The 26524-nt window shown below is 40.8% G+C and overlaps 1 protein-coding gene across 1 annotated transcript; it reads right to left on the bottom strand.

Annotated features, from left to right (window-relative positions):
- lca5 (lebercilin LCA5) lies at window positions 1-26446 on the bottom strand. The gene is made up of 8 exons (XM_006625895.3): window positions 26213-26446; window positions 21053-21442; window positions 16225-16760; window positions 10351-10488; window positions 9861-9957; window positions 6682-6812; window positions 5542-5695; window positions 1-4789 (listed from the first exon to the last, which is right to left on the bottom strand). The coding sequence occupies exons 2-8, from the start codon at window positions 21414-21416 to the stop codon at window positions 3981-3983; spliced, it is 2229 nt and encodes a 742-aa protein (XP_006625958.2). The 5' UTR covers window positions 21417-21442; window positions 26213-26446; the 3' UTR covers window positions 1-3980.
- Window positions 26447-26524: the final 78 nt, after the last annotated feature.

Below are 26524 nucleotides of genomic sequence, written 5' to 3' on the forward strand. Positions count from 1 at the left end.
GATTTTTTAACACTAATTGTAGATTTTGGAAAACTGGTTTCTAAACAGAGAAAATATTAATTGTAAACTTGATTTAACCAAAATTATATGTACACTATTTAATTAGATCAAACATATTTTACAAGACACAATACATACTAAGCCTAATATAGACCTTATATGACTCTTCTGAAATTTCTCTCAGGATATGTAACTATAGTTCAGACATAACAGGAATAAAAATAATAAAAACTGTTCTTAATCTGCTACAAAATATGGATAAATATCTCCAGTAACCAGAGGCACTAAAAAATAAGTTCTAAAATATTTAAATACATTTGAGAAATCATCTGCTGTTCATAACTCCAATCTACAAGAAGATGTCACCTTCATGTGTATTTCTGGAGATACCTTACTTAAAATAGGTACTGTGTTAGAGAATAAAATAAAATAGATAATTAAATCAATGATTTTCTTTCAAAACGTGTTTTTAATCAGCCAAACCCTTGATAATGTATAATAATAACCATTAATTTACAAGCTTCAGAAGAAATAAGTGCCAAGTGCTAATTTATAATAAAACATTATTCTTCATTTTTTTTTACATACATTATATAAATATAACTAAACTATTTAAAGAGATACATTTCTACTTTACCATAAAATGATCTAATTTGGATCCATTATTCCACGATTTCAATTACTGTACATAATAGCAAACAAAACACTACACCCTCCTAGCTAGAAACTTGAAGGTTATTATTCTATTTCCTGAGAGGTTCATTTACGACTTTACACATATGGGTGAGCCATCATTAAGCTGACCAGCCTAAATAAAGCTAACCTGACTTCTGAAGTACTTAGATCCAATTCATGCAATTTCATGAGGGAGGTAATAAATTCTGCTGCATTTTCTTAAGAAAGCCAAGAAAACGTCTTAAGAAAGCTAAGACAACTATAAAGGCCCGGTTGGACTAGGCAAGTGCTTGTCATTTCCCTTTTAAGAGTGTCTTTAATATACACTCATTTCATTCTAAATTTAGTATATTTTCTGTCGTCACTGCCCAAAATTAATTTTAATAATATGCACAAAATATACCAGAGGGAAAATACTGGGCATCTGTGATGCTCTATGTTGTTGGCTTTTATGCCACAGTGAATACCTCCTATTTGTTTTACCCTAAGAATTGCATTTGCTCTATTTTACAGTTGGGATTGTTAGTTTTACTAATTATATTAGTCATACCTTAAAAAGCAAAATTGCCATAAGCACTTATGATGGGCTCATGTACCAGACTACTCATCTTCCTCTTCTCCTTCCCTTTTTTTTAGAAACTCAGGTGAACAGTATAAAGAAAACAGAGAAAAGTCTAAAAAAACTGGAGCTAAGTGAAGACTGTTTTGTATCCAACCAACTTATTCTTCTTCTCAAACGTATCTTCTTAAAGCATTACTTCACTTGAAGTGCATACAAATAGATAAGATACTCCAAACTGGATTTCAGTTTCTTGATATTTTTTCAAATCATTTATATAGCGCCAAGAAAAAGTTTGTGAACCCCCAGTGTAATTATATGAATAGCAATGTCTTATCACGATACCCTTGTTTTAATCAATACCAGACCTTTCTTAAATAACCAAAATAATTTATATTTATCAATTCAGCGTTTTTGAGATGCAATGATTTAGGCAATTCGGAAAAAAATATAAAAATTAAGAATCAGTGTATGGGAATTCATAAGCGAACAGCTACTTAGCCTGCTTAAGGTGGTAAATAGAATCAGGTAGTAATAAAGGAATAAGTACACAAAGACTGTTTGGGCAGCCCTGTTCTTAATAATACATTTTCATCATACAGATGTTATACTGGATATACTGTAGAGCTGCAGCCAGTGAGAGGTCAAAATCCAAGAACAGGGCTTCCAATAGACCCCAGGGCAGAACGGAGAGAGAGGAATGTAACTAGATGTAGCGAAGCAGGCTTTAAAAGATTAAGGCTTCAATAAGAAGATAGGGAACCGTCTGTGAAGGGGAATGATTTACTAGTCAGTAGAAAGTCTAGTAGAAGAATTAGGAAATATCTTATAGCAAAAGGTCAGCAGTAGCTTGGATGCTAGAAGTTCTAATGTCTGTCAGAGAATCCTGCCTCAACTATCTGGCTTAATAGGTTAATGGCCCAGTGGATTGGCTTCCTGAATAAAAAGATAATAGTCTATTCCATGCTGAAAGGAAAAGAGGCATGTTTCAGCTGAGGAGCCTTCACAGCCTTGGAGTCTTGGAGGCTGTCGAGCCGTCTTCGGTCATCCTGCCACACCTGAAGAAGGCTCCACAGCTGAAACGCTGCGTCTCTTTTTTACAGATTTCAGAGGACCTCAGAAAAAGAGTAACTGACATTCAACACCAGAGACGGTTGCAAAACCATTTCGAAAACTTTCTCCATCGTTCCACTGTTAGACAGTCAACAAATGGAAAATATTCAGGAGTACGGTGACTCTACCTTGGACCGGTCATCCTGCCAAGCTCTCCCCTAAAGCAAAACAGAAAATCACCTGAGGTCAAAGTGAACCCCAGAGTAACATTTAAGGACCTGCAAGCCTCTCCTGCTGTGACCACTGTCAGTGTTCATGCCTCAACCATCAAGAAGACTAAGTGGGAATCGTTTTCATGGGAATGGAAGAATAGAAAGAACCACTATTCTCTAAAAATAACATCGCTACATGGTTTAAGTTTGCAAAGAGCAACTTGAAGATCCACCAGACTACTGAACAGATGACTTTCTTGCCACAATAAGAACCTTTTCGTGTGGCGAAAACCAACCAACTGCCTTCCAACAGATGAACCTCGTCCCAACTATCGAGCATTGTGGTAGGAATATCATGACATGGGACTGATTTGTTGCCCCAAGACCAGAATGGCTTGCTGGAACAACAAATTAGGCATTGTATCTGCAAACACTGGAGAAGAATGTCAGGCTGTGTTATTTGTGTTATTCATTTAATCGGTAAAGTCTAATCTTCATTTTATATTTAATCTTCATTTTTTATTAGACTTTCAGGATGATCTAATTATGTTTTAAGTCTAAATACAGGAGAATACAGACCAACCTAGGGGATTCAAAATTTTTTCTCAGCACTGTAGAAGTAAATTACATTTTACCATTTATTATGTTATTGATAGAATATATAACATTCATGTCCCTTTATTCAAATAAAAAAAAAACATCATCTTGAAATCCAGGAATATTCCCACCTCAATAGTTTGATTTTGTTGTTCAACCACACTCAGGATCTGGTAGTAGCATGAAATGCCAATTTCAATATCATTGTAGAGTGACCCAAGATCAGTTTGTTAACTCCTACGCCATAAGGCAATTCATCCTTATGTACCAGATGTTCCAGTTTGTTACATTTCTTCCTAGCGAGAATTTGTGAAGATTTTTAATCAGACTGAATGCGTGCAATGGAGATGGAGATCTGCATAAAGAGAGTCAATAACATAATTAAATTGTATAAGCAACTGGCCGTTGATACATTTACTACTTTAGAATGAACAAGGACTTGAAGTCACACTTTTTAAATCTATATTTTTCTAATGACAAAGCCCTGATTCCTACAAACCTTGGTTTAATTCTATTAACTTGGTTGAACTGATTATTTCCTAGGGATAACAATAAAAATGGCACTTTTAGGTCTTTGCAATCACTCATTATCACAATCAATCAATCACAATTATGCAGATTTTGCAACCTTTCATTAATAAAAGAACTGCCAATCTATCTACAAGCTCAAATAATTGAACCGATTTCATATTTGATCTAAAGTCTGTCCAAATGACATAAGAAACATCTAAACCTTAAGGTGGGAATTTCTGACTGAGTTCACATAGAATGACCCTAGCTTATTCCTTTATGAAGCAAATGTAGTTTTCAGTAATAGGAAAGATACAATGGGAGCCTTCAACTAGAATAATAACAGTGGTATTATGTATAGAGAACACTGCTATCTAAAGAGAGACTTCCTCAATTTCATCCTCAAATGCGTTTATGGCCTTCACAGTTGGCTTGTTCTCGGCAACCTGCAGCCCGTTGCTGTTGGAGGTGGTGGTTTTCATGTCATCAAACAAAAAATGTCTCTCTTTTTTCTTGCCTGGGGTGCTTTTCCCCCAGGGAAAGGGGACACTGTTTCCCTGAGACATCTTGCTGGCTGCTGGAGGACTCAGTATCTCCATCTTGGAGGACATGTCTGTATTGGCAGTAGAACCAAATAACTGTTGCATAAGGTTAGTCTTCTTATCTTTGCCAAAATTAAGATTTAGAGTGTCTCTGTGTTTTTGTTCAGCACTTTCACTTGTTTGGTTAGTAAGTCCACTCCTGCTCGTTGCCTTCCCAAAAGATGGCACGTAGCTACCGAAGGTCAGATCTTCACTGGACTCCTGAACCTTAATTCCTCTGCGTCCTGAGGAGTCGGGCTTTTTGAGAGCGTCTTTGGTCCCCTGGGAAGGCATGCCATTGGGAAGGTTCTCCACTGGCTCGGTGAACTTGAAAATCGATGGGGTTGGACTCTGTGGCTCCGCGGAGTGCTTGGCTGGCTTGGAGTCAGAGAAATTGGAAAACAAATCGTCGCTTTGAGTTTCCTGGTCAATCTCCCGCATCCTGGCCAGAAGCTGCTCCTTCTTGCGCCGCTCCTCTGCCATTCGCTCCAGACTGTGCGGGTCCCGTTCCCACTGTCTCCTCTCCCTCTCCTCAGCCTGCTGCTGCTCCTGCTGCAGGGGGTCTCCACGCCACCTCCTCTCCTCCTCCTCCCTCTCCCACTCTGAGCAAGACACACAATCGCAGTGATTGCAGAGAGAAGCAACTGTTCACCAGGGAACAGGAATCCATGGTTTTATTTTAACCATCTCGAGCCCGTTCCTAGTACTATTCTTAGTACCTTCTCATTGCTGAAAGATGCCTACAAATATACTGAGAGGCACGGAAACCCAAGAAATGTTGAATTTGCACATGGGTATTTACAAAGAAGGAACTTTCATTTTCATTCCAAATACTTGGAAGCGGGTTTAAACATTCTAAAAAAAAGTGTGGATTTGTGGTCAGGGGTCTCACTGACGTTTGTGGGTTGAAACCATGGGTGGGGTGCTGCTGTTGTTATCTAGCTTCAGTAAAATGCCCAGCCAAACAAGTTAAGTTGCTTTTAGAAGCATCAAACATATTGAATAATGAACATATATGTAAACATTCTATTACTCCGAATGTGGAGGGCTAAAGAAAGGCTTCAAGTGAGGATTAAGGCACACTTGACATTCACCTAGTATTATAGTCCTCTTTTAAAATGCTTGTACAGCTGAATGGTTAAAGCTGAGAACTTCAAAAAACAAAAAGATTATCAAGTCAAAAAGCAAAATGACATCTCAGCAGGGATTGCTGTGCAAATTAATTATAGCATTTCTCATCATTGTTCATACTGTATTTATGCACCCATCAAAGTTTATAGTCTGCAAGAACTCAAACTTGTTCGGAAATGGGGTCATCATCTGAGTATAAGAGCGATAGAAATTGTGCCCTCACCTTCTCGCAGTCTCCTTGCTTTCTCCTCCAGGGCTTGGAGCTCCTGATCTTTCTTCAGCTTCTCCTCCCTCTCCTTCTCCCGTTCCTCCCGGTCTCTCTCCGCTCTCTGCTGCTCCTCTGCTAGCCTCTGCTCAAGCCCCTTGTCCTCCACTTCCTTAAAAACGCCGGAGATTATCATTCGACTATGTGTACAGTGTATTTCAGTATAACCTGATCGGATTTTTTGTGTCAAATGTATGGGGAGTACTGAAAAGGTGGTTTGAATGCTACCATCCTGTCATATATGCTTGAGTACATAGGTGCATTTAATGGTTCCTGTTTAACATCAGTAGTAAAAACATCATGAACATTTTTATGTTGGACTTTTTAACAAAAAGAGAGAAAATGCAAGAGAATTCACTCCTCTCCCTTGCCTTGCCATTATTAGCCAGAAGTCTAATAATCAAGAACTTAAAATCTGGCTGCACAGTGTCCTGGCTACTCTGTAGTCAAAACTGCTGAAAGGGTCGGTACAGCAAATAAAGCAACAGGTACACCATGAAAAATGCAATCAATCAGGAATTGGAAAATGACGAGACAGGGGTGGAAAGGTGGGGCAATAGTCAGCATTGCTGCCACACAGTGCTAGGTCGCTGGGGTCAATTCGAGACCTGGGGTGCCATCTGCGTGGAGTTTCTCCCCGTGTTCATGTGGGTTTTCACCAAGCACTCCTGTTTCTTCCCACAGTCCACAGATATACTGGTACTATACTGGTAGTGTAAGTTAATTGGCTTCTAGGAAAATTAGTCCTGCTGTGAATGTGTGAGTGGTGTCTATGTGTCTGGCCTGTAATTGACTGGTGTATCCTGCCTTGAGCCTACTGCTTGGCCAGGATAGGCTGTGGCTTCCCAGCAACCCTGAATTGGATAACGAAAATTGATGGATGGCCGTTTAATTCTCCCACATTTTATTGCATAGTCAAACTTTATGTTAAAAACAATTACATATTGTAAGAAAAAAGATGCATATGTGGTTTATACTGCTGACAATTGTTTCAGTTGATACTGTTATAAAAAAAGCACTGATACATGACAAACAAAAGAAAACAAAACCCATAGCTCTGAATCTAATCTTACTGAACTGCCTGACATTGTCACTTGCCTTTGATGAAAGATAATCATCTTCTTTTGAATTCCGTGAACCATCAGTGATAGCAGGGGGTGGTGTAGGAAACTCGATGGGCAACAGGTTTTCATCAGTCTGCACACTCTTTGTTGCGTTCCTGTTAGGAGCTAGACGTTTAAAAAATATCAGGTAAACAATTGTTTAAATTGCCGTGGAAGAAGCATTACTTTTAAAAGCACGTAAACGTCTGTTAAATAGCCAGCAGCCATCACTCTGCAACTCACAACTGGCAACCCAGTGAAGCTCAGCAGGTGTGAGCCTGGTCAGTACCTCGATGGTTGCTGCAAGAAGTGGTGTTAGTGGACCAAGAGGGGAGGCTCACCCTGTGCTCTGTGTGGGTCCTAATGCTCCAGTATAGTGATGGGGACACTACACTGTAAAAAGGAGCCATCTCTCAGATGAGAAGTAAAACCAAGGTCCTGACTCTCTGTGGTCGTTAAAAATCCCAGGGAATGTCTCGAAAAGAGTAGGGGGTAAAGCCCAGTGTCCTGGCCTTTACCAATGCCCTCCTAATAATCCCCATCTATCAATTGGCTTCATTGCTCAGCTCTCCACCCCACTAATGGCTGGTGTGTGTACTAGTGCACTTCAGCTGCCACTGCATCATCCTGGTGGGCTTCAGGTGGTGGTGGTGGAGGGGAGTCTCCATTACCCGTAAAGCACTTTGAGTGGAGTGTCCAGAAAAGTGCTATATACAGTAAGTGTAATGAATTATTATTAAATCCCTTGTCATTCTAACAACCTCAAAATAGTACTCTGAAACATGTTAATTACCCAGCAAGTCTTTTGTTTGCACTTTTGTGAAATTACACCCCTTATGAACAAAACATTGACTTAGACTGCAATAATTTGTGCCGTTAAAAGTAGTGTTTGTGCTACTTTTAATTTTGAGATGTAAGGGATTTTTTTTCTTGGTGGGGAGTGATGTAATTGAGTCTCCCTACAACCACGCAACAGAACCAAAACAGTCGCACTCCTCTGTGCTCTGTTTGTGCTGGTTTGCGCCTCTAAAAGCACTGTTTTGTGCCGTTTTGGTTTTTGAGACATACAATAATGCATTTTTGGGGGGGAGTGATGTAACTCTACCCATGCAGTTTTCTCTCCACAAACAGCAGAAACAAGACTAATTTCTCCTTGAATTCAATTACATATAGGCAGATGTATAGATAGATAGATACTTTATTGATCCCGTGAGGGAAATTGCAGTGCAATTTAAGTGCAATATAATGTATGACTACATTATAATAATAATGAATTTATTTTATATTATTTGTTTGCTACAGTGTGTTTAGGAGTGTGTTAAAAAATGTCTGAATGTCTTGATTGTTTTGTGCTCCTGGTATCCAACTGGACGGTCTGTATCCCACGTGTATCAGCTGTAAAGATCATACAGCTTCCTGGTCTATGTCAGTGTGCCATTGGTCTGTTTTGCTCTTTTGATTAGATACAGTCTAGTGTTTTAGCTGTAGTTTGGAACCTGACAGCGAATGTATTAAAAGAGGAGTTGTCCAGGTTAATGAAAGCACAGTCCACCATGCTATTGCCTAGAGCTACGTTCCCCAGAGTCCCCTCTGATCCTGCCATTGGTGATATACAGTGTAGCCCTTGACACACCAGTAGTAGAACACACCTGTTCTGGTTCAGCCTGGGCGTTGTGGCTGCATGACACGTTGTAACTTGTCACACTTGTATGTGTAACAGAGAGGAATCTCCAAATATATGAGGGTTCCCCTGTGCGCAGGTTAAGTCTGCCAGTGTGGCTGCTTGTGTCTTGAGATCGCCAAAGAGCAACATTTCTCTGATCTGGGAATTGGCAGATCTTTATGTGGGGAAATTCTTCACTATTCTTCTGTAGGGGGGAGGGGAATATAGACTTTGGAGATTCGTAAATCATTTTGTTTGGGCTTTTGAAACCAGAATCTGTGCCTCTTGGGTTTCTGACACACGATCTTACATAAGATTTGTTGTAAAAGAGTGATGTCATTCCCTGCCATGCAACGTAGCTGTTAAACTGAAGTGGAAGAAAAGTATCTTATTTTGGGGGAAGCACTTCCCACAAAATAGCCCAACCTAGGGTAACAAACTTGGTCCAAATAAATTAGACCAGTTTGGTTCTCCAGAGCAATTGAATGAGGGGCTGAGTGACGTCACTCTCCCCCAAAAAATAATCCCTTATATCAAAGAAACAAAAGTAGCAAACCGACACAAACCGAATGCGCTTTGAGTCACTGCACTGTTGGTAGGGGAGCCAGCTTCACAAAGCTGCCTTTTGCCCCCTGGACAAATTGAACATTCCTATCTTCCTGATTTGCATTAACAATGAGGAGAAACACAGTGGGGGTCATACAAAACAGACAATCTTTCAAAGTGCTCGAAAACAAATGAAAAACTACCTATCAAAGAAATGTCCATTTAAAGTTGTTTGAATTCCACTTTTAAGCACCTGCACAATTTATTTTGTTGTACTTTAGCAACACTACCAATCAAATCTATTCTCTCTACAAAGTACCGTATGATGGGATAATTAAGACAAACGAGGCCAATGTAAACAAGATTTTGTCAAGTGAGAATGTCTTTATGATGACAATCATATTTTAAGTATGCCAAGCTACTAAAAAACTATAAAGGTAGACAAACAGGAAATTAAGCAAATATAAACTTGTTTCTACTTGCATCATTTTGTAATATACCAATATTTTTATAAAGAATACCAACCAATCACAATTAATACTTCAGAGATGGAGAGATTGTTGTACAGTGTAGTATTTATGAATCTTTGGAAAATATCTATTTTTTTACATTTAGTGGCACAAGGCATAATTTACAACCAACAGCTACACCACATTTCCCTGTGGATATGGGGAGATACTATAGTGAAGCAACAGCTAGAACTAGTCAAATATGAAAATGGTAAAAACAAACATTTGTTTTCCTTAAATTTAATACCTAGTCATGCCTCAAAACAACTCTTTTCTTCACAAAAAGGAATTCAGTCTTTCATTCATGGCACAATTTAACTGGGGTTTTGAAGCTCTTATTTATGTGATCTGCATGTGTGATTTGCACCACTAAGCTGTTGTGCATTGTGCATTACATTCTTAGATAGCCAGTGATTCAGCTGTTAAATGAGGTGGGGAACTATGAAACAGTCATACCTTTTTTCCTTGAGGCACTGTCTCCATCTTTCTTTGGTGATGGCTTTAGTATACGGTTGGCATAGATGTTCTTTGTTTCAAGTTCCCTCTCTTTTTCCTATGGGACAAAAGCAGTACAACATGTTCCTTTAACACCCCTCAGAATATTCCCAACAGCTGCAGCAGTAAAATGACAGCAGTGATTTTTAAAAAAAATTCATCTTTTATCCTGGCATGTATTGTGGTAGGTTTTGCAGGCACCTGAAAATCAAACTTGACATATATTCTTTTAATGGTTCTCCTTACTTCTTGCAGTTGGGAGACTGCCGTTTGGTATGGCGACATATAATGGCTTCCATGTTCCATCCACTAAGTAACCATACTAAAGATTTGGTTGACACACTGATATTAAGCTAAGAAGAAAGCACAACAGTGTGTATGGAAGCCGCTTATGAACTTACAGCATTTCTGAGGTCTAGCCAGTAAATAAAGGGGTGTCTCTGCACGGTACCTTAAGTTTCTGTCCCAGTCGCTCAAGCTCTCCCTGGAGGTTTCTGACTTCCTCCTGGGCTTCGTGAGCTTTCTTCCTCTCAGCCACAAGCTGCCTGTGAAAGCTGCTGCTACTCAGCTCCAGGTTTCTCTCCAGATCCTGCCATCCGGAGCACACGAAAGCAGCTGATTAAACAATGCCGTCTGGTACCAAGGCTGCTAGGAAACACACTGCTGGAGCCCCTGGTCTCTAGCTCATATCCCAATGCCTGAGAGCATCTCTAGCAAGACAAACCAACTAAAACCAATCAACAGATTCTCTATGTGCTCACAGACACAGAGCACCATGTCACAGAAAACATGTTCATGGTTTTAGAATGATGTATTACATCCATTAGTAGATGCTAGATTAGATCAACAGTACCAATTTCACCACTGATGAAATGGTTTTATCAGAATAATATCTTTCCCTGTCAAGGCCATGGCAAAATCATCAGTAATACCGTCACTGCCTTAAAAAAATAAAAGTATAGTACACAGTATGGTTCTTCTATAAAGTTCATACTAAAATAAGATAAATTAAGTTTGAATCGAATGTTTCTTGTTGTATCAATACATTTTGTTGTTGTGTTTGAATATATGAATAAAGATATCTGTTCCAATGCATGATTTTTCTCTTAGCACTAAAATATACTGAGCATCAGAAAAGCTTAATCCTCTAAGCATGCATGAATGTTTTCAGGAAAAAATAAAGTACACGGATCATTTTGATTAATCAGTCATTCATGGCTGACTGACCGTGGTACGCTTGAGTGGTTTTTACTGTTCAAAAAGCACCAAATCACCTTAGTAATGAGAGAGTGGATTGGGTAAGGTGATGAGGTGATTTAACCTCTTGAATGTCAAGCCTGGTAAAAATCACGACCAAAAAAACATGGTGAGGATATGCTCCTCCTATCAAGACAGCAATGCTTCCGTGACTCTTTACCGATGAATCAATCCTACAAGTAGTGGACAAAAAATGAAGACACCTGGATAAGTGAGGGACAACAAGTACACTGAAAGCAAAGGTGTCCACACACGTTTAGCAGGAGCTTCAGTGATCAAGGCATCACCGCCTTCTGATGATTCACGGGCAACAGCGTCTCGGGTGATGTCAGCATGAGATTGGAGGAAAAAACTATCAGCAAAGGGCAACAGTGCGTGGAAGCACATTCTCTGGGATTGTGATCAATATACAGTAATTTAAAGTGCAAGGCAAAGCAGGTAAGCAACTGTAAATCTCAACCTGGGGTGCCGGCAGCCAGTCTTAATCACAAACAGATCATGAGACCTCTACCGAGTGGCATACAATAGCCAGGTGCATCATCACACCTCGCAGTGTGCGTTTGTGAGTCCAGCTGAGCAAAGAGCACAGGCAATGGACTATTAGCAGTGAAGAAAAGTGATATAATCATATGAGTCATCCTTCACTATGTTCTCGATAAACAGAGGAGTGCATATGGGACGTCAATCTAAATGTGTTGCACATTTTCCTGACATGGTTTGGGTGCAGTCTGTGTGTGCCCTGCGATGGACTGGCGTTCTGTCCAGGGTGTATCCCGCCTTGTGCCCGTTGCTTGCTGGACTAGGCTCTGGCTTCCCTGCTCTGCTGACAACCATTACAAAATGTAAAGTTTTGGTGCACGTATTGCTATTTTGCTATTTATTTAAGATGCAGTCATTGCTAATTGCTACTGAGTGATCACCTTCACCGACATGGCAGCACTTCTTTCCTTCCAGGAGGAGTGTCTCGCCAGTTGACAACGATAGGTCACCCAATGGTTTAATGAGAATGCTGCATCACCTTGTGTAAGATCTAAACAAACAAATAGAGGTTCATTCCATACGGGGCAACAGTGTCTGGTTGCTACAGAATGACTGATCCCACAGTGACTGAGGGTAGCCTGAGTGCACAGTGCTACAGTGATCAAGTGCTTTCCCTCATGGCAGCACATACAGTATTCACATGCTGCACATGTAACACCATTCTTGTGAGATGAGACTGGGGAAGGTATGATGTGAGTACCTTTCTTGCCAGACTTCAGCTCCACCGAACGTTTTTGGAAAGAGCCGAGATGACATGTGGCATCTAGGGGTCAGAAACCAATGAAGAGACATGCTTGTCCAGGCGCTGTGACGGTAATGGGATAAACTCCCACAAGACCAGTCTTGCAATCTGGTGTAAAAAAATTACTGCTTGTACTGCTTCCATGGTAGCTAGACATGATACTTCTGTGAAAGTCACAGACTAGATCCCCTGCTGATAAATGCTCAGCTGTATCTGCTCAATAAAAAGCCAGTGCGCCTGCCACAAGGGAAAGTCTTAACATTTTCATTACAGTGTGAATTTGTAGCATGTTTCTTCTGATAATCAGTATATATCTTAAGACAATTCAATTCAAGATTTATGATCCTGTGATCAAATTTGTTTTTCGGCACAGTCCAATACAACAATAAGACAAGGAAGACAAACATTACCAACAAAGATGGTACAATAGCCTTACAGAAGAGAAGAGAGTTAAAAAAAGCTTATATAAACATTCACATTTTAATTATGTATAGGATGTCTTACATGTCAGCTAATTAGAATTCACATTGGAGGGCCAGCAGTCCACAAATCAATATTGTAAGTGGAAATTAAGTACACGTGAAATAATGAGATGTATAACAGGTCATTTAAATTTCACAAACATCGAACAGCAATAATATAGCCAATTACACAATGTCCTGTATACAGTAAAAAACAAACAGAAGGAACAACCTAACTTTAATCTACCAGAAATTAGTAATTTAATTGGAAAACTGTAATTTAACTGCACTCAAAGAAACACTGAACCGTCTCCATGGAATTACAAGAATATGATATCATATGTTTTTTCAGAGACAGAGAGGCTCAAGATGAATGCAAGTAGCCAAAACAACAAATCTGTTTTAGCTGCTTTTAATATAAATTCCCTGTTATCCCTGTTCCCTTGGATATGTAAGTATATGCCAAGAAGATTCATTAGAAAACAGAAGAATACAGAACCTACTATACTTCATCTGATTTCTCTGACACACGCAAATTTACATTTCTACCTATAAAACTGTAACAGCTATAAGGTACTGTGAAACTCGAATATCATCTTCAAACCAGCTGATAAATGAAATTAAGATCTTTTGAGATCTATCCTAAAGCTTAAGAAAGAACGATACAGTTTGTTCAATGGATCAAGTGGCTCACTCCGAGTGCAGGCTGAGTTTTATGATCCACATGCTGTGACCGTGAGCAAGAGTCAAGTCGCCAGCTGTCTGTGACCGAGATGCTGCTGCATGCCCCAGGGGGGAAGGCTGGGGTATGTGGGCCAGAACTGTCTGCACCCTTGAAAGTCGCCCAGGTGGCATCTGCGATGGACGCGTCTCGTTTCTAACTGGAGACGAACCTCCCGCAGTACGGAAAACATCCGAAAACGATCTGCTCAACGGGGGGGGCGGGGGGAGGACAGAGAAGCCTGAATACGTCTAGTGAAAGAAGTAGCTTTCTCATCAACTTCTCATCTATCTAATGAGCTCTAAGGAATGCTTTTTATCAGGCAGGCCTGTCTAATCCTGGAGAGACAGTGTATTTGTGTCACGATCGTCATCCCTCCTCTTAAGGGTGCTCTGACCCTTTCCTATTTTAGTTCATTATGTGCACCTGTCCCTTGTTTTCCTTATTATTATTTAAAGCCTGGCGCTCCCGCTATTCCCCGCTCTACATTGGAAGACGTACGCCCGGAAGCACAACTACCAGCGGGTCCTGGAGAGACCTGACGGCATAGGCTTCATCACGGCGTCCTAACCTGCTGCGTAACTGTTGTTATCGTCCTGGCTCCCTGTCCCTGTTCCAGATCCCGTTCCGGTTTTAATCTTGTCTGTCTCGGATTGGATCTCCCGGCTCCTGGACTGGTTTCCCCTTTGGACTACCTTAGGACTTGTTCGCCTGCGCCACGCCCCCCTGAGCACCGGATCACAGCCGTCACGCCCCCCTATCTGTCATCCCGTCCTGCTCCTGCTGTGTTTCCCTTGACGTCTTATGACGATATAATCACTTCCGGATTATATTGTCTGCATTGAGTCCAAAATACGCACTACTCGGGAGCCAGGACCGGCTCCCATGACAATATGCAAGGGTCAAGACTGTTATGCTTTGAAAGCATTCAGTTATAATAATTCATTACTTTTTCCATGTTGGGGGGGGGCCCTGACAAATATGGCCTAAATCTCTGTTTTAAGCTTTCAGCTGTTTTGTATTTATAATTAATTTGGGAAAATCTTTTGAATTTTGTTTTCATTTTGACATTATCTTGATCCAAATTAAATACATTATGATTCCCTATTTTAAGACAATAAAATCTGACAAGGACCAAGGGGGGGTGGGGGTGAATATTTTTCATGGCCATATTATGCAAATTGATGCTACCTTCAAAAAGGGTCATAAATGTATTTTGAATTTAATTACTGTATGCTTAAGACATCTTTTAGTAGAATTGAAAACATTTTCATATTTAAAGATAGATAAGGACTATAGCATTTTGGGATATTAAATATAATACTACCCTGATCCAGTGTATTGTTAAAATGTAAGGGGGATTTTTACTCCAATGAACATTAAAAGGCAGGACATGGTCCATGGGGACCACAATCAAGGTACCCCACAGGATCCAGCCTGGGGTTACATCAGACGAGTCCACCTGCACTTACTCATTATCTCTTGTGTGTCGTTGCGGGGTTAACAGACGTGAGCTAAGACATGAAAATCATAACTGGCAATTCCAAGGTCAGGTGGGTAGAATGAAAAACCAAGTTTTAAAAAAAAAAAAGCAAAAATGACCATTATAATATAACAGAGATGTGAATTCTGTGATGTCCATGGCAGAATTTCAGAAAATAACAGATGGACTTTCATTTACACGTTGCCATCAAGTTTTTGCTTTTATTCATGCATTCATTTTAGATGCTGAATCATTTGGTTTGCCATGCAACTTCAAAACCAAGAAAATTATTTTTTTCCCCAAACACAAAACGAAGACCAGAATATGCAGGTAGAGCTATAAATACAGTACTACTACGTGGTTTCCAAAAAAGCATTTGTTAAAAGAGCTGTGACTGTACGGCCCTTGCCTGAACCAAATTCTCTAGAAAGATGAGGGGAAATACTGCTGCCTTGCAGTGCAGGTGCCTTGAGTTCAATCCCTGGGGTTCTGTCGTGTAAAGTTTGTATGTTCTCCCTGTGACAACATGGGTTCACATGGGTTTCCTCCAGGTGCTCTGGCTTCCTCCCATAATCTAAAAACATGCTGGTAGGTAAAATGGCTTCTGGAAAACTAGTACTAGCATTAGCGTGAGAGTGTGTGTGTTTATGTCTGTATGTGCCATACAATGGACTGGCTTCCCATCCAGGGTGTATCCTGCCGGGCTCTTGACCCCGTGACCCTGTATAGGATAGATCAGTTTAGAAAATGGATTGACGATCTTGGGGAGAGACTAATGCTTTGTTGCCGATAAGCATCTTAGCTTCCTGGTTGACTAGAGGGAGACATCTAGTTAGAGCTTGAAGAGAAGCCTAGGCTTTTGTTTTCTCTTTTGTTGAATTTGGTTTAGTTCTCTTACATGGTGAGTAAAGAACACTGGCTTTTACCTTACTGCTAGATGTGTCTGTTTTACCTAGGGCCTGCCTATTAAAAGGTTGCTGCAATGGCACACCATCGCAGGGTCTCAAACACAGGAAATACTTTTAACTGACAGAAATTCTTTTGTTTTTATTTTTCACACAGCCCAAGCCGTAGAGTGGGCAACGCTTACACGCCGGTCGACATTGAGAAAACCGACGTACCTTGATCCTCCGGTCGTTGTCTTCTAGACGACCCTCGGCCTGCGCCAGCTTGCGGGCCAGTTCTTCGCGCTCCGCCAGGTGCCGGTCCTGCGCCAGCCGCCGCAGCTTCTGCAGCGTGCTCCTGCAGCGGTGCAGCTCGTCCTCCGTCTCCTTCAGCTGCCGGTCCGCGGCGCGCTCCCTCTCCTGGGCCCTGCGCAGGTGCTCCCGCAGGGTCCTCGCCTCGTTGTTGTGGCGGGAGATGAGCTGAGATATCTCGTTTTCCGTGTCCTCAAACTTGTGGAGGGCTTTCTCCTGCCGGTGCTGAAGCTGCCGCAGGATCTTGTTCTCCTTCTGCAGCCCGTCCAGCCTCAGCTGCAGCTCCGCCAGCTCGTTCTTCAGCTCATTGATCTTCAGCAGCCGCGCGGACAGGACACGCTTGGTCACCAGGTCCAGGTCCTTAGGAGGAGACTCTTTGTTCAGGCTTTGGGATCGGACCCCCCAATTCCTCTGTCCCATAGCCCTGTTACTTAGATGCCTCGATCCCATGTTCTTCAAGCCTACAGAGAGAGTTGGGCATTACACTACAGAGACAAGTGATTTGTGAAACCGGGTTGTTCCGTTAGTAAATAAAAATGTCTGCCAATGTTCTTCTACAATAATTCATATTTTTTAGACTGAACTGAACTGAACTGAAGGATCTTTATTGAAACTATTTTCACGCACACTTGTTCTATAAAACTGACTTAGAAGTGTAAAATGGAAAATAATCTCACACACTTGGTAAGACCAGAAAACAAATAAATCTTCCACTCTGTGTCCAACAGCTTTGATCCTTTTGTTTCCCTGTCTAGGAAATGTCTTCTGAAAACTGGCAAGTGGAGGTTTTCTTTCACTAGACGCTTGGTATTGGTGTTTGATTATTGTAATTAAGGGGCTTAAGATGTTTTTGTATTTGTCATTGCTTAATTTTTCTGTTCCTCTAGAATGGACTGCTGGTTGCTGCTAATTCTCTCTCTTTCTCTTTATGCCAGTGGCTATATCACCCTGCAACTCACTAATAGCAACCCACCGAAGCTCAGCAGGTGTGAGCCTGGTCAGTACCTGGATGGGAGACTTCCTGGCTGCTGCTGGAAGAGGCATTAGAGGAGCCAATAGGGGGCGCTCACCCTGTGGTCTGTGTGGGTCCTAATGCCCCAGTATAGTGACAGGGACACTACACTGTAAAAAGGGGCCGTCCTTCAGATGAGGTGTGAAACCGAGGTCCTGACTCTATGTGGTCATTAAAAATCCCAGGGCATTTATTGAAAGGAGTAGGGGTGGTATCCTAGTGTCCTGGCCAAATTTCCCATTGGTCTTTACCAAACATGGCCTCCTAATAATCTACATCTATGAACTGGCTTAGTAAGTAATGGTGAGTGTACTGGTGCATTATGGCTGCTGTTACATCATCCAGGTACTGTAGTTGCTGCACATTGGTGGTACAATGTGCTTTGGTTGGAGTGTCCAGAAAAGAGCTATATACTATAAATGTAAGGAATAAGTATTACTAATTTCTCTTTGCACCCACTGCATGATTAGCACACACATCATTTAAGGACAATAAACTCATGGTTTAGTTCTGCTCTCCTGACTCACCTACAGACACAGCAAAGGCAAATGAGGGACCAGTGCTACAATATACTGTATTGTGAATGATAACTCTCTTAAGTTTCTTCACTCAAAGGCTGAGAAAGGGTCGCTTATGAGTTATTTAAATGTAATGCCTTAAGAAATGGAACAGTTACATAAGTCAGGGAACGGATGTGATCGTATGAAAGAAATTTTAAAATCTGTTGACAAAATGTTCAAATGGCTTATGAATTCTGATAGTATAATAATACAATAATACCCCCAAACTCTTAAGCAATTCCTCAAAATTTTGCAGTGCTTCATTCAGAGCTCAGTATCATTCAGGTAATTTCCTTTGACAAAGTGCAAATCTATTACTCAAAAATGTAGTTACATGAACAGGACTGAACTATATTTTGGGCCATAACAGGATGTAGGACTTTACTAACTTGAACAAACTACATCAGTAGGGGATACAGTACTATCAGAGCATATATTAATATCAGATTGTCAAAAGATTTTCAATAATAAGTAGTTACATTTTTAATAGTAGGTAATTTACAAATAATGGACATAGTAAAACTCAATACTATAGGTATTTAAAGTAACATATACTACAAAAGTTGGTAATGCATAAAATAAAGTAATGATAAGGAGAGAAAGGACCATTTAAGGTGACATCAGTGGGGTACCACAGAGACATGAGAAAATAAGACGAACTTCAAAACCGTAGTAGTGGCAAAATAAATTCAGAAAGATGAACATATTAAGGACGGGGAAGACAAGTGCATGACTAGGCAGTAAGATCATGCATTATAAACATAAAATGTAGGATACTGATCTCAAACAAGCAGCCTGTGAAATTGATTTAGGTATTTACTGTATGTTAACTTTATCCCAGTACAAACAATACTGGGAAACACTAACAAAGGCAGATGAGAGAGTAAAGTTTAGTGAATCATGCAAACATAATCAATTTATGCTACAATTACACAATAACAACACGTCTCATTTAAAATAATGTACAAGGTTGGTTCGCCCATTCTGATGAGGATGTTACTACCCTGGAAAGGGTAACGAGAAGACCAGATTAATTTCTGGTCTAGAGGAAGGCTATGGCCACTTTTCTCAAACCCTGGTCCATGGACTGAACCATCCATGTTGTTGAAGAAGATCTTTTAAAAAATGTCTCACTGAGATTCTCACATCAATTAGAAACCAGCTCAGCAAGCCAAAACCATTTCTTTTGTTTGTGAACAGTTTGCAGCAAAATATTAATCTAAATTTCATCAGGTTTTAGCTGTATTAAAATAAAAATATTATTCAGAAGGCAAGTTATGTTAGAACACTGATATTACTTTAGAAAATGACTAAGTACTTGTTTATTGCAATAACACTTCTACAGATATTTTAGTGATAGTTGTTTTCAGTGCAGTTCACACTGTGTGGTCATTATTTTAGAATGTTTACAAGAACATATTTCATGTTAATGACTCAAAGATTACTGCTAAGCACTTTGTGCTTAGTTTGTCCTCCTAGTCGGCTGTAAAGCAAATAAAGTATGGTCTATAAAATAAAAGAACATTCTCAGATTGTCTCACAGTACTGCAAAATTAATTTATCCATTCATTCAACTCCTTTAGAAGTGAAGACCTTTCTGTAAATGTAATAAAATCATTAACACTGTTCAAGCCTGTACGATTTCATACAATGGTGAATTTTAAGATTTGTCTTAAAAGCCTCCCTTGTGAATTTATCTTTTCTACTTAAAACATCTTTTTATAACAGCTGAAGCAAATGTGCAGCCCTTCCAATCCATAATATATTTTTGCTACATACAAACACATACTACAAAATAAGATCAGATCAACCACTAGGGGCTTTCAGTACTGAAAATAGAATACTATGAAAGGATCCGATTCAACTATTCAAAAATCCTCAAAGGCATCAACAAACTCAACTCAAAGGTCTTTTTTAGGATCAATAGGAAAACCCTGATCATAGGATGCAAGTGAAAACCACAGAAAAGTGCATTTAAAACTGAGAACCGGAAATGGTTTTTCACACACTGAGCTGTGGATGAACGTGGTCACACCCGATAGCCTGGCTTCTTTCCAGAAACGGCTGAATGAGATGCTCATTCAATTAGCGGACAGTAACAAAACACACTGGTTGGGCCAAATGGCCTCCTCTCCTAAGTAACCTTTCTTATGCTCTCTAGAGCACAGAACGTCATAAGAAAGCTCACCAATGCTGCCATCTACAGGGACATATCAGCTATAATCAGCACCAGAAATCTTACAGTAAGCCTTCAACTAAACTCCTCCCAGAAACACCTGGAGAAAAACAAATAACATACTTGCTCCATTACCTATTTCAACTCCTAAAGCCTAGTTTTCCAAAGCTGGCAAAGGTTTACTGATAAATTTTAAGCCTCCATGCTGAGCATATTATCCTCACATGAAAATTAACCTAAAAAATAAATACAAGTATTCAGTAAGATCTCTAAAAAGACAATACGTGCACTCCGGAAAAATCAAACATTTTGTGCAACATATGAATTTGTTCAAACCGTAAGGAGTGAACTGAAACCTCATCTTATTAATAAATCTTCGATCTGTGTAAAATTGGGTGCAAATAATATGAATATAGCTAATATACAATTCATTTATTCTACAGGTACAGTTGGTCACAGAAAATAATTCCTAAACTGTACATCGTTTTGTTTTGTAACCTAGACACTCAAGGATTTCTGTTCTATCCTTTTGGTAATCTTTCTAGAGCCTTTCTAACATTTATAAGCAGCACCTACAGGAAACCCCTGTATTCTCCTCTTGCCACAAACAGTATGTATTATGTATTAATAAGTTTTGAGGAATAAGGTAATACATTTTCTTCAATACTCAACTTAATACTAAGTTTCTTCAATACTACTTTCTTCAATACTCAAGTTAATACTCAACTTATTATAGGCTGCCACACGGTCGCGTATTTGTCCTTTTCTTGAATGCCACATAATCTACATATTCAGTCTCCTGGACTATGTGTTCAATTTATTATGGATTTTTATAGATCTGTATTAGAACCAAACTTTTTTTACAGTTTCTTCTGGTGCAGCGAACTGATACTCTCCTGTTACCCATGTTTCAAGAGGGTCCTGATTTTTGGTGTCACAGTGCTTTGGAAACAGGAAGTCTATAGGCTGTACCACAGATCTCTGCGGTGGAATGCAAGGTTTTACCTTGTTTACACGGAGGGCTGCTCGAGATGCGCCTGGTGCGCCCCTCTCTCCTGGGGCCGGGGGACGGCGAGTGAGAGCTGGGAGTGCGAGACTGGTCAGACACGTAGGAGCCGTTCTCATAGTCATCCGAGTAGTAGGAGTCGCTGTTCCTCTCGTCGTCGGAGTTGTGATCTTTGTCCGGGTCCCGCGTTCTGGTCCTCGCCCTTTCGCTCATGGGACTGTCACCGTCTGGTTTCTCCTTGTTCTTGCGGTGCGGGGATTTAAAAGGGGGTTCTGAATTCTTGTCAAGGCTCCTACGGGAGTGCCGTCTCCTTTCTCTGTCCCTGTTATCTCCATGGGACGTGTGTGTGTTCTGGGACTCCATTCTGCCTCTGGCTCTGCCTAGGGACTCTGGATGGAAGGAGAAATGCAAGCAAACAAACAAATAACTAAAATAAAAGGACAGCCCGATTAAATCACCTTTTGTACATTTTGTATTTATAATACCAATTGCTTAACGTGTGTGACATGCAGTGAAGCTACATAACTCATTACACAGTTCTCCAGTATTCGGTTCTAAACAGAGTGGCACTTTAATATAAAGGCTTGTCTTGTACAGGATTAGAGAAGGCATTGTAAATTCTACGAATAGTGCCAATTCTGCTTTCAAGAATTAATGTATTTTATAAAACTCTGGGTTGAAAACATATGCCCATTAAGGAACTGACTCTGCTTATGACCTATGAGTCAGTCACTCAGTATACATAAAAAAAGCATCCTGTTCAAGTCCTTATCTACATTATTCAGACATACACTCCGCTTCTTTTTTTAAAACCATTCATTACGTGATGAAGTGTAAATCTATGTTTTCCCCCGTACAGTGTGAATGAAAAATAAGTATATTTATAAACTTTCACTAAAACACTTGGAAGGACTTGATTACGCAGGTTTATTTTGGCAGGTGCAGGGGTAATAGTGCTGAATGAGGCTTGCCAACAGCACAGGACGTTCTGTCAGGTACTCGCTCCTGTATCTGTTAAATGCAATAAAAGGCCCGTTTACATGATGCACCCCAAACTCCCCAGCCTAAGATTTCCAACTCTGTGACAAGACTGATTTCATCTACAGGCCACCTCCAGACTCTGAATGACAGGTGTTTGAATTTCCATTTTGGCTGTTAGAGCACTAAAATCTTGGGTCAAAGAAAGTTTCCCTTTTCTGTTCCAGTACATGGTTGCTGTTAAAACCTGCACATGCAGATGTGACCTTGTGCCCTCGCCGCTCCACCCTGCTGGTTTTTCCGCAACACCTGGGGCACGAACCCGAGTCTCCTGCATAACGCAACAAGGAACCAGCCGAGTGAGCTAAAGGAGACCTCCCTCCAACCAGGCGGCTGAGGTCCCTGCTACACGCAGGGAGGGTGATGACGTCAACGCGCCCAAACCAGCTCTGCTACACAGAGCACGAGCGCACTCAGAAACACAAATAAACACACCCCCAACACATCTATGATCTACTACCAGGATAAAAGGAGGTTTTTTTATTGGAGTTCTTACACAATAAAAAAGGATGAAATTGGATTTTTTATACTTTAGAAGACATATTTCAAAAGAAGCAACAATAAAAACCAGTGTACCTGATCTCTGCATAAAACAATGGTTAGTTTAAGCAACAAAATAAAGTATATTTCTCTTTTACTGCAGCCACACACACTGCACAAGGGCCCAGAGCTTAAAAAATCTTAAATGCATTTCACTACTGCACAACGAATCCTATTTCCTCTTCTGTGTAGTTCCACTTTTTAAATTTCAAGAAACTTTCTGGAATCAGATGAACTGACACACTGAAGTGTAACAACTTTGATAAGAATGAAAAGGCACAGTCTTTCACAAACAACTCCCAGTTCACTGGGAGACTTTATGTATGGTCGTCACATTTACTATTGCTCCCGATACTCTTGCCTGACACACAGTTCTAAGAGTCTCTTTTTCCATGCAATAATGTTTTTTGTCTGGCTGCAATACTTAAGTAAATAAATCATAAGAACAAGTAATAGGGGTGGCTCTGTGGCTAAGGATCTGCGCCGGTGACGGGAAGGTTGCCGGTTCAAATCCCGCAGCCGGCAGAGGAATCCTACTCGGTTGGGCCCCTGAGCAAGGCCCTTAACCCCAACTGCTCCAGGGTTGCCGTACAATGGCAGACCCTGCGCTCTGACCCCAAGCTTCTCTCCCTGTCTCTGTGTCTGTGTCTCCCTGGAGAAAAAGCTGGGGTATGCGAAAAGACGCATTCCTAATGCAAGAAATTGTATAGGGCTAATAAAGAAACATTATTATTATTTATTCCATGCTGAAAAAAAAGAAGAAAGAAAACACAACGTTTCGGCCGTGAGGCCTTCTTCACCTGAAGAAGGCCCCACGGCCGAAACGTTGTGTTTTCTTTCTTCTTTTTTTCAGCATGGAATAAACCTATTACTTGTTACTATTACATGGAAGGACACAGAACGCACTCACTGATATCCACTATTCCCACAACATTTTTAAAACACTTAGGTTTAAGGGTGATGAAGCAGCATATCATTGGTCTAAACAATTCTGAAGTGTGTGTACAAAAAAAGCAACAGAACAAGTCCTGATCCACTGGATGGCTTAGAAACTTGCTTTTTTCATACAGACCCTACACCTTTGAAAGAATCCATGGAACAATGGCATTTCCTTGGATGAATCATGGCTTATTCTGAGCTTTGCTGATGGCATATTTATCAATGGCACAGACGGCGATTTTGTACCGAACCGTGCTGTACAATGAGATTGATTTGGTGGAAGGGGAGTGTAATGGTATTGAGGTACATGTAATGGTGACTTGTTAGTCCTTAACAGTGAAGAGCAAGGACTTGATTGTTGATTTAAATATTCAAAACTCACTTCCCAACACTGGTACAGGCGTCCTGGTTAGAAGTCACTCCAACACGTTTTCCTACACTTACCCCATCAACATCTTAAGTACGTATTTGTTGATCTGTATGGGAAAAGCTTTGAACTTTAAGTCGTAGGGGCAAAGATTATGCTCTTACAGTCCATAACCATTTCATATTTACATGGTTTTATGAGGGAAAATTCCACTAGGTATGTGGTTTTGCTATAAACCGTGACTTTCAGATCCTATACCAGATATATAAATCAGGGACCCTTTGTACATTTACCTTGTAAGCATCTTCCATCCACTGTTAATGCAACCTTGAGGACACAAGTGATAATCACTCCCACGCACAGACAAGTTGACACAGGCATTCCTTCATGCACACAATCTTCAGGTGTTGGATTGACACAAACCAAGCCAGGCTGGTTATGGGATGAGCTATGCTGTCTCCTGTTGCAAGCAGGATGCATGAAAGGGTAATATAAGATCACTTTAGTAGCGTATACAGTTTCTTGCTTTAGGAATTTGTTTTTGCATACCCCAGCTTGCTCTCCATGAGACACACAGACAGGGAGAGAGAAGCTTGGGATCAGAGCACAAGGTCAGCCATTTATACAGCGCCCCTGGAGCAGCTGGGGTTAAGGGCCTTGCTCAGGGGCCCAACAGAGTAGGATTCCTCTGCCAGCCGCGGGATTTGAAACGGCAACCTTCCAGCCACAGGTGCGGATCCTTAGCCACAGTGCCGCCACTATGTCCTTGGAATGAGAAGTGCACTGTTCCTGACTGCTTCATTAAGCAGAACTGCAGTTCAGGTATTACAATAGCACTCAAGGAAGCAGACTGCTCTGTACCAACCAATCGTAAAAGATGTTTTGGCATACGATGTTTTAATAACATAAAGCTATAAAGGGCCGACGCACAAAACTGAAGCTTTCTATCCTTAAGGCGGACACTTAAACTTAAGCACTCAGATCCCAAATCAATACTATATGTCCACAAGAATTTTTAAAGGAACGTGGACAGTCACTCAACATGGCCTATTTTCTGGGTAACATGACAATTTAAAGGAACAGATAATATGCCAAAAACATTTGTGACCTGTAACAATAGTAAAAATACTAGAAAAATATAAGAAAAGGGTCAGGCTGCACAATTTCTGGAGAAAATACTCCATGTATATTATTCAGAATAACATATCTTCACAAGATGGTGTGCCAGCTCTCAGACATTATTTTAGTATTCCTCCCTCTTCCCTCGTGAAGACTGACCTTTACGGATTGTTCAGATTATCACACCACTTTTTCTTCAAAAAGAGCCCCCATCTATAATAACACTCAGTGAAATGTCATCGGTTGTGTTGCCAGAGCTTTAAAAGCAAACGCCCAGTGAAACTGTATGTCAGCTGGCAAGTACACCCTAGTAACAACATTCTCAGAGTCGTGTTAAAGAGCCCGATACTCAGAAATTAAGCTACGATTAATGGGACTGAACTGCGTTTGGGATTCTTGTCAACTGCACGGAAGGTTTTCATTAAAAAGAAATGCAGTGTCGATCCAGTTGTAAAATATTACGATTATGAGAGAATCCTAGATTTCTGGGTAACTGCGAAATGTACCCTTAGAAGTTATTACACGATGCAAAACAAACTTTTAACCTTTTAACAAGGCGCGTTTAAGGAGACGATCTATTGAATGCGATGATCAGACATTGGCACATGTCAACACAGACACGGCCAGTACTCAGCCTCAAGCAGCTCAAGGCCTGACACGACTTTAAAGGCATCGTGGAGAGGACCTAACTAGAGACTCCGTCATAATTACAGGAAAACATCTTTATTTTGGGAATACCGTACCAGGAAGTACCCGCTACGTTATTAGAGGGCAGTGCGGGGGAGGAAAGAGACATGCCAATCTTTCTCGAAACAGCCGCGGTTGATAGGGATGGAGATGGGGGGGAGCCGTAAGTGTCATGTACACAGCAACCACTTGAGCATAATCAGCGAACTGGACACAATAACCAAGAAAATACCACCTGACACAACCCGCGGCAAGGATCTGGAAAGAAACCGCAGGTTTCTTGAAAAACGAGACAGGCGATAGCGACGTTTTGCAGACAGTTTACTTATAATGTCATAAAAATACGTGAAAATCTTATTAGAGTCAAATTAGACTGCCTTGGCGCATGAGAAAAAAACAATAACTTAGTCATTCAGCATTAGATTTTGTTACACCTTCACTTTAAATAAGCACTGCAATCTCGACCTACCTTTGTGTTATTGCACGCATTCATTTCTTTGGAGTTGGGAATCCGCTTACGCGAGGAAAATGGCTCCTGCAGTGCACTATATGTTTCATTGATGTTTGTCGTGTCCGCGGATCGCCCTAATCGGCGCTGAGGACTCCAGGGTCTCCGAGTCTGGGGCCAGACGTGTGTGTGTGCTCGAGCTCCACGGTAACGGTGTCTCCCACGGCTTGTGCGCGCTCCCGAGCCCAGGCCCCGCCTTCTGCCTGCTGTCCGGCGCGCAACCTCTAACCTGTCATAACGACGCTCTGCCATGGCAACCGCTGCTAACGTAAT

This window comes from Lepisosteus oculatus, chromosome 2 (genome assembly GCF_040954835.1).
Source record: "Lepisosteus oculatus isolate fLepOcu1 chromosome 2, fLepOcu1.hap2, whole genome shotgun sequence".
Classification (NCBI taxonomy): domain Eukaryota; kingdom Metazoa; phylum Chordata; class Actinopteri; order Semionotiformes; family Lepisosteidae; genus Lepisosteus; species Lepisosteus oculatus.